Source organism: Onychomys torridus, chromosome 4 (assembly GCF_903995425.1).
Source record: "Onychomys torridus chromosome 4, mOncTor1.1, whole genome shotgun sequence".
Lineage (NCBI taxonomy): Eukaryota > Metazoa > Chordata > Mammalia > Rodentia > Cricetidae > Onychomys > Onychomys torridus.
The window spans coordinates 36,738,236-36,752,104 of record NC_050446.1 but is presented as its reverse complement, the minus strand read 5'-3'; the positions used below and the strand labels follow the sequence as shown (position 1 = coordinate 36,752,104).

The 13,869-nt window shown below is 47.9% G+C and overlaps 1 protein-coding gene across 7 annotated transcripts in view; it reads right to left on the bottom strand.

Moving 5' to 3' along the window:
* The window catches only part of Tanc1 (tetratricopeptide repeat, ankyrin repeat and coiled-coil containing 1), a 223,472-nt gene that overhangs the window by 33,800 nt on the left and 175,803 nt on the right, over window positions 1–13,869 (bottom strand). For all 7 annotated transcript variants that reach the window (XM_036184559.1, XM_036184555.1, XM_036184557.1 and 4 more), the window contains 3 exons: window positions 8,124–8,232; window positions 7,254–7,376; window positions 546–782 (listed from right to left, as the gene is read on the bottom strand). In XM_036184559.1, coding sequence (XP_036040452.1) covers window positions 546–782; window positions 7,254–7,376; window positions 8,124–8,232 — 469 coding nt within the window. The remainder of the gene's footprint in view (window positions 1–545; window positions 783–7,253; window positions 7,377–8,123; window positions 8,233–13,869) is intronic.

Below are 13,869 nucleotides of genomic sequence, written 5' to 3'. Positions count from 1 at the left end.
AGGAAAGGAACTTCCTGCCAAGTGTAATTCCCAGGACCCACGCAGTAGGAGGAGAGAACCAATTCCCTCCAGTGCACTGTTTTCTGAATGCCTCATGTGCAGCATGGCACCAGCGTGCATGTGCACAGATGCAAAGATGCACACAGACACACACACACAGACAGACAGACAGACACACACACACACACACACACACACACACACACACACACACACAGAAAAAAACTTCTGAATAATCTTCCAAACAATTGTGGTGCCCTGTTAGAGTCTAGAATAAATTCAGTAGCCAGGGATCTATCTGCCTGGTACAAGAGCAAGCAGACCAATAGCTTAGGCACATACAGCTGCCTCTCTCCTGGGGCTCCCACCAAGATGCCCGGACCTTCTACACCGATTCTATAATCTCTTAACTTGTTTCACTCAACAAAGCTGAAATCTACCAAGCCCGGCCCAGGGGCCAACTACCCTAGTCATGACAGGAAGATATTTCCCACCCCTTCAGCCACCCTGCTGTCACCCTCCTCAGCCAGAAGGCTGCTGCTTACCCTTGACCCTTTCTTGGTCAGCAGACACACCAGCTTCATGTGGCCTGCAGCAGCTGCGTAGCAGAGCGCGTTCATACCGTTCTCCGACATCCCATCCAGGCAGGCGCCAAATTCCAGAAGCAGAGTAACAACTTCCTCGTGGCCAAGGTGAGACTGGACGCACAGGATGGGGGCGTTATTTAACACTTCCGTCCTGTAGTTCACGTTGGCCCCTCCCAAAATCAGGAGCCGGCTCACCTGTTGGCCAATGCAACAAGATGAATACCTCATTCACGTGTTTTAGTCTTAACAACATCTGGGAAGAAGGGCAGTATCTGCAATGTTTGTATTCTAACAGATCTCAATTTTGAAATGCAGCAGCAAATATGTGCACGCACACTACTGCACATGCATGAGTGTGTTGAGAGTGCGTGTGTGTACAAGGCGCATCTTCACTGGTGGGAACTACCCAAGTTCATCCATATAATGGAAAACAGAGCTGCAGTGTGATGAAGCAGAGCTACTTCTGGGGATCCATCCAAACTGACTGAAAGCAGAATCCTGAAGGAATGTTCACATCAACATCATCCACAAAGGCAAGGAAGCAGCCCCAGAGTCCACCAGCTGAAGGATGGAGAGAGATATGCTTGCCAACAGTGGGGAGATTCTGGCTTAGAAAGGAGTTATGGGGATGCTCCAGCAGAGACAAATATAAAATATGCTAAGTAAGCAAAAAGAGAAAGGCCACATTATGATGCTACAAAGGATGTACCCAAAGTACTCAAACACAGACACAGGCCGAGCATGGCTTCCAGGCCATGGACAGAAGGAAATCAGAGTGCTTAATTGCTTTCTTTTCTTTTCTTTTTCTTTTTTTTTTTTTTTTGGCTTTATACAGAGTTTCTCTGTATAATGGCCCTGGCTGTCCTGGAACTTGCTTTGTAGACCAGGCTGTCCTCGAACTCACAGAGATCTGCCTGCCTCTGCCTCCCAGAGTACTGGGATTAAAGGCGTGAGCCACCACTGCATGGTAGATGTTAAATTTTCTATTATGGATTTTTAGTTCATCTCAAGTGAAAAAAAATTTTTTTGATGTGCACAGTATCCTTTTCTCCCTCATCCCCTGTACAACACATTTTTTAAAAGATTTATTTATTTTGACTTTATGTGTATTAATATTTATGTGTATTCAATTTTGCCTGCATGTGTATCTGTGCCATCGTGTGCATGCCTAGTGTCCACAGAGTACAGAAGAGGGCATCAGATCCCCTATAATCAGAGTTAGAAATGGTTATGAGCCACCACATAGGTGCTAGGTATCAAACCTAGGTAACTTGCCAGAGGAACAAGTCCTCTTAACCTGGGGGCCATCTCTCTAGCCCTGGGTGGCACGTTTTTTTTCATGCTTTTTTGCTAACACTGATTATTAGTGTAGGAGCTACACTTTGACAAGCCACTGAATAGTGAAATTTTGTCATTTTAACAATGAAATAATCAAGGGTGGAATCATTAATAATGAGACAAAGCCCAAAGGAAACACCATTAGTCACTTTCCTTGACAAGAATATGATCCTACAAGAAACGAGAAAGCCCAGAAATGCCGTGTCCTCAGGATCATCCCTGGCAGCATGCCCTCTGCTGTTCCCACAGACTACTGCACACACTTGTCAGACGTCAGGGCAAGTTTCTGATCTACACTTATTAAAAATCACTGAACAGATGCAAATCTCTAACTATACTAATCTCCAGATTATGAGAAAAAGCGATGCCCTTTCACACCTAGTAAGATGGCTCATGCGTCTCTTCAATTGGTCCCTTTCAACAGCTCCAACCTGCATCCATCACTCCCCGCGCCAACCCTGGCAGGTCCTCAGGGCTGACTATCAGATTGAAAACCCAGAGACCACGCCATCTATTTGACTAGAGACGTGTGTGGATCATTAAAAGATACAGAAGGAGACGGGCATATCAAAATTCTGGGTAGTTCAGTAATGTGTCCACGGAGTAGCTGGTAGAATATTTACAAACTGTAGGTACAGGAGGGTAATGCTACCAGAGGGGGAACCACAGCCCAAGGGGGCATCTTGACATGTTAGAAGCTGAAGTATGAAATGTTAGGGCATCTCCATGTTGCTGAAGGTTCAACTCCACAGGACAGTGGTCCCCACTTTCTCTCTACATTCTCTCCAGGGCCACGCCCTCACTTCAGGTCCTCTGGCTCCAGCAACACTAAACAGACCCTCCCAACATAGCCTTTGCCTTTTCAGTTCCACGGACAGCAAAGAGTGCTTCCCATGAGTCTCTACTCCAGCAAGAGAACCCCAGAGTGAAGTCCCCACCCTGCTCCGGACACACTCCTCTCAGGCATAGACTTCTGGCCCTCTTCTAACCTCTTGTATTCTTAGCTCACTGCACTGGACACTGGTTCTAAAACAGAAGTTCACAGAGAAGAGATGCAGGAAAAGGCTCCTCCACAGTCGGGGATTGTACACACACAGGGGCTTTCTCATCACTGGGACCAATACTTATCCACAAGGAAAGGTAAGTCACACACTTGTCAGGAGGCCCTACCAGGTCATCTGGCCACCTGACCATCTGTCTATCCCATCAGGACTATCATCATTGTGGAGTCAGACCCAGACCAACACCAACCCAGCCTCCCAGTCCGTGATGGATGGGTGTGTGTGTGGGTGTGTGTGTGTGTGTGTGTGTGTGTGTGTGTGTAACTCACAGAGGAAAAGACACTCAGAAATGTGAGAATCTAGCAAATAAGTTGACAGATTCCTACAACAGTTAAACAGGTTCAATATCCCTAAAACACTCCCTGACTCAAATATAATTCAAAGGTATTTTAAAACTGGAAGTTTAAATAAAAGCAAGAATGAAAAAAATTCCTTCTGAATAGCTATGATCAGTTTGGAAAAAACAGCATTATACTGAAGAACTGCTTGGGGTTTTACAGAGGTGGCAGAATCAGTCTGGAACAAGACATAGGGACTTAAGTACAGACTGCTGAGGCCCACCACAGGACAGGCAGGAGTGATGACTTTGCTGGCCAACTGCCAAGTTCCCATCAGCCCCACCCTTTCCTGAGACACACGAGCCTGAGAGAGAAAGATGGTTGGGTAAGTAAGTGGTCTGAATTAAGTGACTCAAAACATTCTTCAGGTTTTCAGGGTTCCAGGTTCCTCTAGGGAACGAACAGGTGTCACCTATTCTGCTCAGCATGGTCCCTTTGCCAACCTTGGTGCAGGAGTGCATGCAGCCCTGTGATGCAGACTTGACAAGACTCTTTCTTGGAGGGTGAGTGTTCAGGGGCAGAGGCTTTCTCACCCATTCACACTTCATCCGCTTTGCTGAAACACATTGCTTTTTTGCCGCATTGTTGTGTGTATTTTTACCACTTAAAACTCCATCAGCCTACAGCTCTTTACTCATCGTTCTTAACCACGTGGCAAACTGGAAGTCACCCAGAGCTTCAAAATTTCCAGTGCCTGGACCCTCGGCTGGAGAATCTGGACTTGGCACGCAGGGCTGTAAACACAGCCTGACAGAAGCACCTGCAGACACACTATGGTAGACTGGGGATTTAGCTCAGTGGTAGAAGCCTGGGTTCCCTGGTTTCAGTCCTCAGCTGGAGGGGGGGGGGGGGGGATGAATGCCAAAAATTACACCACCTTCCCCAGGGAGAGAGGGAGGGAGGGAATCGGAGGAAGGAGGGCGAGCAGAGGAGAGATAGACACTGACTCAGCACTACACTCAGTATTTCAAAAGTACTAAATAAATATTAGCAGCTTCTGTTACCATCACCTTGTGCTGTCTTCAGAGTGAGGTCCCTGGAGGCCCATCTCCTACCCACCTAGAGGAGCACAGCACCAAACAGCAGGATGGAGGGCCTTACATGAACCACGGGCATCCATCTCAAAGTTCCCAGGTGCCTGAAGCCCTGATGCTGTCACAGTTTCCAGAGCCACAGGGAGCAGCAATAAAAACAACTCACCTGGGCACACACAACACACCGGGCACTTTCCCAAGAGTGTTCCCTTGCCAGCTTGCTCATCACTGGGAGGTGGTGTTTTGCTGTCTCCATTTCAGAGGTGAGGGCTCAGGGGCTGGGAGTGGGTAGAGCAAAGGTAGCTCAGGGCACAAAGCTAATTGCTGCCACAGAGCAGAGTTGCAGCAGGTACTGTGTGGCCCACAGGAAAGGACGAGGTGACTCATCCTAGGCATTCTTGCCCATCTGCATCTCTCTTTAGCTAACACTTGAAAATAGCAATACCACCTAGCAACTCAGAGAAACACAGAAAGGTCGTGCAGTGCCACTGACCATGGGGCCTGGAGAAGTGCCAACCAGCTCAAGCTGCAAAGCAGTATACTAGAGGCTTCCAGAAGCAGGGGGTGGCGGGGTGGGGGTGGGGGAATGATTCTGTGTCCTGCTAGATTGTCAATTGTCATGTAGAGTACAACTGACTCCCTGAGCCCAGCCAAGTCCCTGCCTGCCTCTTTCCCGGGCTTCTCTCCTTTCGGCAAAGCACCAGCAGCCAAATGTTGGACGTGGGGGGGGGGGGGGGGGGGGGGGGGCGGGGCTGGCAGCAGCTATAAGACAGCATTCGAGCAAACAAGCAGCTGGGCAGGATCCCAGTGGGCCATGCGGGGACAGGCTGTCATGACCCTGGCCCAGTAACGGAGGCTACAGGGTTAGCAATCACCAACACACTTCCAAAAGTACCAAGCACTCTTCAGAACAAGTCATTTTAATTTGCCAAAGTGGCAAACAGCAATTATTTTCAAAATGACATTCACTCCCGTATGACAACAGTTAATACTCTCTAAAAACAGTTCCTTAATTGCATGCACAATTTTAAATTACTGTAATTTGTTCAATATTCTGTGAAAACCCCGTTCTCCCTCATCAAAGACAAAACAGGAAGATAATGGAAGGACTTAAGATTCTAGAGCCAAGTTACATGAATTTGGGGATGGTACAGAGGTAGGTGCCATGGGAAGTTTAGAAAACAAAGTCCAAATGAACGATGCAAACTCGCCAGTACCTTAAGAGGAAAGCTGACAGCCTGGGCAGCGAAGCCTCGTGATCCACTGTCTTCAAAACCCGAGTCCAGGGGGCTTTAACATTTACCATTCATTCCTCTCCACACTTACAGCCTACAGAAGTTAACGTCTACACCCACACATTCGTTAAAGTGAACGGATTTTATTAATTCTATGGAGAAGACGAGGGCTGTAATGCTACAGTCAGAAAGATGACCAATGTGATAGAAACCTAAATTCAAATTTTTATAAAGTCTAAGTGGAAAAGAAGTTCATAACACAGCGATCTTCCTGGGACAGCTAAATTTAGAGCCACCCACTTTTGGAAAAACTCCCCCTGGAGAGGCAGCGCTACCTGGGACAAGGGACAGCAGTGTGAACTGCTTCCCCTGCATTACAGAACCGGCTTCCTGCCCACCCACTTGTGAAAACTTGCATGCAAGGCTCAGTCAGGACAAAAGTGCCGAGAGCTAGGAGCCTGGGGGGAGAGAGTACACATGGGGTCCCCAGCCGCACAATTCTACCTCAGTGTGAAGGTCCCCGGATAAAGGGTGAGTCCAGCTGACGCCCCACCGCGGGGAGCGGGGATGTCACTGGGACACAGGTAGCATTTTTTCAGCACTGCAAACACTATCTGTATCCACACTCTGCTCTACACCAAGGTCCTTCACTAGCCAGCAGGGCTCTGGGCATCTACACAGGCTCACCCACTGCTAGATCCTCCCTGACCCCGCGGTCCTCGGCGTGGGATAACCTCACTCATCAACAGGGACAGGAAGAAGGCAGAGCACCTCGAACCAATGGGGAAGGCTCCATAGTGCAGACTCCAGAGCCACGGCCAAGGGAAGTATTCTGAGGGTACAGTGAGTGAGGCGGGGAGGAGAGGTACTAAAGGGCCCCATTTCTGGTGAAGTGGATGCCAGATGCCAGAAAACCGAGCCAGGCCTTGCTTCCTCTTTCACTGACGACCATGTTGGGTTTCCTTGGGCTTTACTAAGATGGCGCAGGTGCAATTATCACTTTGTCATGACTTACAATGAAGACTCAGTCCACCGGGAAGGAACCCCAGAGTCTGAGCAGCAAGACATGTCAGGACCTGGGGCTGGACTCTTCTGTGTGGCCTTAACCAGGGACCCGGCCTAAGGTGTGATTTTGATTCTAAATCAAAATTATACAATCTGCACATGGGGGTGGGAAATCTATCTGCAAAAGCATAGCAAGAACAGCATGATGGGAAAGACACTGACCACAGAGCAAAAAAAAAGTTCCCGGCTCAGTGTACGCCCAACCTAGTTCTCTTTCCATTGCCAGAAGTGTGTGTGTCCCTGGAACCTGCCAGTAGCTTCCTGTGACCCACTGTTTTGTGTCATCAATGCTTAGTTTCATACGACCCATGAAGAGCTGGGTTGCTATAGTAGTTCGGAACACTAAAGATTCAGTTTCCCTGCAAAGCTCTCTGACCTTTGGTTCCCTTTGTGAACCACCTCCTGACCACATCCTCTCTGAAATGGTCACTGTGTGCTATCACAGTGGCTCCCATCTACCCTATCTCCCTCTAGGGAGAAGGCTGTGAGAAGCGTGAGGGGGAGACACCCCCGGGAGCTCCCCTGCCCTCCCTGGAGCCTCAGCTGGACAGGTAGAGTAGGAAATGGCCAGGCTCCCCTGCAGAAGGCAGCTCACCTTCACGTTGGGAGTATAGAGATTCCTGAGAGAGGCCAGGGCAGCAGACAGCCCCTCTGTGCTGTAGCCGATCCACAGAGCCTGCAGATGACTCGAGGAGACTCCAGTCTTCTTACTGAGGCCCTGCAAAGAACCAGAGAGACGCCTGTGAGTGCCTCCTCCCAGCGGCCCATCAGTTTGAAAGAGAGTTTGCCCAAGAGAGGTGTGCTGTACAGTGTCTTATACAAAAGAACCCCTTGGCCTGGGAGCACAGCTCAGGGTCCCGTGAACTACATGCACAGCAGGGAGAGAGATATGGAGAAAGCTTCCTTCTGCAGAAGGAGATCAGAAGATAATAGTGATAAAGGATCTATAACTCCTAATGAATAAAGGGGTCTAGGCAGTGGCCAGTAAAGGCTGGTGGAATTATTTATTTTTTGTTTTGGTTTGTTTTGGTTTGGTTTTTCAAGACAGCGTTTCTCTGTGTAGCTTTGTGCCTTTCCTGGAGCCCACTCTGTAGCCCAGGCTGGCCTCGAGCTAACAGAGATCCACCTGCCTCTGCCTCCCGAGTGCTGGGATTAAAGGCATATGCCACCACTGCCTGGCGCTGGTGGCACTATAAGAAGAGACAATGCTGTGTCTCCTGATAGAGAATATTCTCACACTTTATCTTGGTACTTTGCAAGGAAATAAAACTTCAAACCTGATAATGGCTCTAGACAGACCTGCCTGGACACAAAATCCAGGGGGAAGAGGTACATAGCAAACTTCCCTTTGAGAAGTAAGCAGGGTCAGAGAACCAAGGCAGTATGAAATGATACAGGCCATGGGACTCGAAGGGCCCACAGACCTGCCTAAAGTCTCAGACCACAGAATTCACTCACATCTCACCTTGAAAATATGTGCCTTCAGGATGTGGTGGCCAAGCTCCATGGTCTGCTGGCGGTTCAGCTTGTTTTCCTGTCGAGAGAACATGAACGCCAGCAGAGCGTGTCCATTCCTAGGACAAGAAATCCAAAGGCTCATGACAAAATCCCACCACATCACAGGCCCTCAGATGAGGACATCAGACTGTCTCTGAACTGTCATCTGTGGGCATCAGCATGAGTACACAGAACACTCAGGCTGCCTGCTATTTACAAAGATGGCAATCGATGTTTATTCTGCAGTCATTTGTAAGGTCTTTCCTGGGGTTCCCTATCTCTGTAGAGTGAGCACCTTGGTGCCTGGATCTCCAGAATCACCGCTGCCTGCTCATCACCACCATTCACTCATCACCTAGAGTTCTGGTCAAGCTTGTCACAAAAAACACAAACTTCATGACACCAAGGGTCCTGACTAAGTCTCACGATGCCTAACACAGTGCCTAATGGTAAATACACAAGGAAGTGCTTACTGGATGGACGAACATGAGGACGGGTACACTGCCCTCAGCCCACACCCCAACCCCATCATCATTCTGGGGCACAACTGGCAAAAGACAGACCTGGCCTTATAAGGGGAAGGGAAGAAAAGCCAGGCCCTGCATAGCAGTAGCTCTCAAGGAGTAGAGCCTAGAAGACTACTAGGTGGAACCCATGCACTTCAAACTCACACAGATCTGCCTGCCTTTGCCTCCTGAGTACAGGGGTTAAAGGCATGTGTCCACACCTAGTTTGTAACAGGCTGCAAAATCAGCAGGTTTCTAAACACTGGTAACAAACTTTCTAAGAAAGAAATCCATTCATGGGAAGGAGATGAGAGACCCCTGCAGTGAAAATTAAAAACCACTGAAGATACTACAAAATGGGATCTCCTAGGTCCATAGATAGGCAATGTACCACTGTTTAAATGGCCAGATTACTGAAAGTGCTCTACAGAGTTAATGTAATCCCCACCAAAACACCAATGACACCCCTGGCACTACGAGAAAAAGTCCCTATGGGAACGCAGAGAGCTGGGAAATCTCAGTGCAATCCCGAGCAAGAAGATCAACACTGCAGGCACAATATTTGATCAGAAAATACACTTGAGAACCACAGTAACCAAACCCAGGATGACAGTGGAATAAAAATACGAACTACTGGAACAGACCAGAGGCCCTAGAAATAAAGTCACACTTGTGACTGACTACAGCCACCTGATTTTCCACAAGGTGCCCAAAATACATGCTAAAGAAAAGGCAGACTCTTTAGCAAACGATGGTGGGAAAACATCCCCATGTTAAAAAATGAAAACACATGTGCATCTCTGACCCTGCATGAAAGTTAATTCAAATGGACCAGAGAACAATGTAAGATCTGAGGTGTGAAACTACTAAGAAAACCCCTCAAGAGGCAGACACAGGCAATGACTCTGTATCCGAGTCCAATGTCTCAGGAAACAGCAAAGTCACAAACAGGACTGTGCGGAAAAGAGTCAGTGCTGTGGAAGAAATAGTCCAGTGTGAACAAACAGCCCACAGCACGGGATTTCGGCCAGCTCCTCATCCGAGAGAAAATTAACATCCAGAACCAATCAAGATCTCAAAAACGCTCACAGCTAAAGAACAAGGAATCCAATCAGCAAATGCTGATTGGCTTGAGAAGTGTGAACGCACACTTCTCAAAAGAAGTGTAAGCAGACAACAGTTTAAAAAAAAAAAAAAAAAGGCTCATTTTTTTTAGCCACTAGAGAAATTCAAATAAAAAATATACTGAGACTCTATCTCATGTCAGTCAAAACAGCTAACATCAAGGAAACACAGCTGATAAGGCTTGCTTGGTATAATGCTTGCCTAGCATGCATGAAAATCCTGGGTTCAATCCCCAGCAATGCAGAAGTGGTGGAGCGTCGCTCATCTGTAATCCTGGTACTCAGATGGTTAAGGGGGATCTGAAATCAAGGTCATTCTTGGTAAATAATGCGTTCAAGGCCTGCTGCTGACCTAGGATACACAAGACTTTGTCTCAAACAAAACAGCAATAATAAAATAAATGCTGGTCAAGAGGAGAACCCTTACACATATTTGAGGAGAATGTAAGCTGAATAACCCACCATACAAAGCAGTATGTTCCTCTAAAAATCATAATCACTCCTGTGTGTGTATCTTTGGGAATCAAAGTCAGCATACAATAGATATACATGCACTTACCACCACGCCTTTCATAATAGCTAAGTCATGGCATCAGCATATACAAGCTGCTAGTTAACTTAAGAATGAAGATACATGGTGTGTAATATATACAGTGAAGTACTGTCTAGCCACAGAGGAGAATGAAATCATGCTATTTATAGGAAAGTGGATGGAACTGGAGCTCACTGTGTTAAGTGAAATAAGCCTGACTCAGAAAGACAAGTGCATGATGTTTTCTGTCCCATGTGGAGTCTAGAAGAAAACAGAGGTAGAAGGGGCAAAGGGAGGGTAAGATTGGGTAGTGGGAAGGGCTGCCTATGATCAGTATATGTTAAATGCACATATGAAAGCATACAATGAAACCATTACTCTGTATAATTTTTTAAATATTTAATTATTTATGTATATGAGAGCTCTACTTGGGTGCAATGCCTGCATGAGAGAAGAGAGCCTCAGAGAGAAGAAGAGGGCATCAGGTCCCATTATAGATGGTTGTGAGCCACCATGTGGCTGCTGGGAATTGAACTCAGGACTTCTGGAAGAGCTGCCAGTGCTCTTAACCACTGAGCCATCTCTCCAGCCCCTACTCTGTATAATTAATGTATGCTAAAATTATAAATTACACGGTTACAGATGGGCCGGTGGGGGAAGCAAGTGCAGACATCAGTGGCCAGCCCAAGGGTTTTCTGGGCTCTCAGCAAGGCACATGGCTTCCCACCTGTCTGAAGTCCTGTCACTCATTCTGTTTCTGTGCACCCCCCATGCTACCCTCCTATGGCTGGCCTTCCTCAGTCCGTTCATGCTCCATGGGCTCCATTTTAGATCCAGAAACCGAACTGAACTATCTCCTTCACCCACATGACCTTGTGAGTCACTTTGCGTTATAATGCCCTGTCTGTTTATACAAGGAAGTAGCCTGATTTGCCCAAGACCTAATGGCTAGTAACTGAGTGGGCATTCTACCAGACTCAAGAGCTTGAACTTGGGGAGAACAATACTGGGTACCTACCTCCCTTTAGGAGCTCTCAGCAACTGGAGGAGACACATATAACCATAATGAAATTCAACCAGAAAAGCAAAGCAGAGACTATGGGAGGAGGCAGGAAGCAGCCCTAAAGAAACAATCTGACTTTCTTTCCTTTGCATTTCCGCTTCCCCTTCCCTGTGGATTACACTGTCTCAGTGATGTTCCCAACAAGACCCCAGTTTCCTGCATTACTAAACCCAAACTGCTCAACTAGCCCTTTCTTCTCTGTGCCTCCTTGCAACCCAGCAGAATGGATCTCTAAGGATGCAGGATTCTGTTCTAATAGGCTCCTCCAAATCCTCACTTCCCTTAACCTCTGTTGGGATCTGTAACCTCCTTCCCTGAAACTCTCCTCCACCTCTAGAAGCCAAGAAAGCTTTTCTCTCTCTCCCTGTCAAACACCCTCACCAAGTCACACCACAGCTTGCCATTAGTGATGTTCAATCTTCAACTGCTAACTTCTCCAACGGCCACACAAGATCCGCCCCTGGAGAGAGGTTCCCACAGGCTCAAACTGTTCGAAACCAAAGTCAGCTCTGATCTGAAAAGACCTGATCCATAGCCCCCACCTGTCTATCCCTTTCTCCTTCTGCTGGCACAGTAGCCACCACACTCTGTGCCCTCCCCACTCTGCCCACAGGCACTCTATCCTCCAGAGATGGCAGCAAAGAGGCCATCTCTAGCACACTCCTCTGCTGGCTCTTCCCAGTCCTCCACACCACGACAAGAGCTCCAGGCAAACTAGACTGCTTTCCGCCAGCCGTGCGTGCGTGCATGAGTGCATGCCCTGTGCTCTTTCTGAGGCTCCTTTCTACAGGAGTGTCTTCTTCCAATAGTATCCTGTATTCCTTTGTTCCTCAAGCTAATCACATGAAGAAAATAGCAGAGATGGTTCTAGATCGTGAGTCCTTGTGAAAGGTTAACGAGCTGATAAATCCAGGCTATGGCTGGGGGTAGGGGTTGGGGTTGGAGACGGGGTCTAGCATCACACAGAGATTTCAAGTTGTATCTCTCCTTTGAGAAGTGTTCACCACAATCTTTGAGGTATCCTTGCAAGATGAAAATAAAAACAGAAAATGCACGAACAAAAAGAACAAAGCAAAAGGCAGGACAGTCCTTGACTTCAAAATTTCCTCCCAAAATGTACTCTAGGTATCAAAACAGCGTGGCAATGGTGTACAACAACCACACCCCTCGGGAATACAACAGAGACTCTAGAAGTGAATTCACTTTCTTATACCCAACTGATTTTTAGCAAAGGTCATACTAACATGCACCGAGGAAAGGACTCTTTTCAATTAAGCAGAAGAGTAACACTGAACAGATCTCTCACCACTTAAAACAGTGGCTCAAAAATCAAGACTTAAATACAAGACTAAGGAGAGTGTGGGCTAGAAGGAAAACAGGAGACACTTCGAGCTGTTAGCATGGACAAGGACTGCCCGAAGACGACCTCGGGCGCACTGGAAACAAGAGCAAGGCAAGTAAGGTGGATTTAACCACAAAGCAGGGACAGCCTACAAAGCGGGGAAAGGATTTGAAACACCTCTGGGGTTGCTAGCCTCAGGTCCCGGTGACCGCTGTCCGCCTGTAGTTACTGGTCCTGCAGCAGCTGTCACGCTCAGCTCTGCCCTGTGCTGGACTGCCTCGGTTCAAAATGCAGCAAGGGTCAACCATGACCGCAGGCCAGCTACCCCTCCTTTAACACCAGCAGTCTACATCCTGTGAGTCTCCTGATGTGTTTCTGTCCCTACAAAGTCAACTGCAGCTCCTCTTCCTCCAAAAAATGTGCTTTCCCTGAAAACCTGTAACTTGGTGAGCGATGTCACAGCACACACTGTGTTGCCTCTGGTAATTTGGTTTTAGTAGCCGATCTAAACCAGGGTCCTAAACCAGGTTTGAAAGATAGTAAAACCTGAGTCCAGCATCACCTGAGAAAACAGCTGGGGTTGGGGATTTAGCTCAGTGGTAGAGCGCTTGCCTTGCAAGCGCAAGGCCCGGGGTTCAGTCCTCAGCTCCAGAAAAAAAAAAAAAAAAAAGAAAGAAAGAAAAAAACCAGCAATAGCACTGAGCAGCACTATACCTATCAGCATACGTCGGGAGGGTTGTGGTTATGTGACTCCCAGGTACTCGCTGGCCTCTTCATTTCTAGGCCCAAGCATCCAACCCAGTGCCCTACAGTTCTGAGGAGACAATCCAGCAGCTTGCCAGCCTGTCACTGGAGTAGGAGGCGATCCTGACTCAGAGAACTCAAGAATGCAAAGATGCAGGCCAGACAGAAAGAGGGCTTGAGAGAGGCTGTGTCCAAAGGCACTTGGAGTCTTCCATTCCTGACCTCTCACCCTATTTTGCACTAGGTGATGGCTGGTAGGCAGGCAGGCAGGCAGGCAGGCTCGCTTGTCTCTCCACCCTCCTGTGGTTTGAGTCCTGCAAGAACTGCATCCTGCGCTGGCCTTGTCTGTGGGAGACAGCTAAGTTAAGGGCTTCCCCTCTGTCCCCCACACACCTGTGCTCCC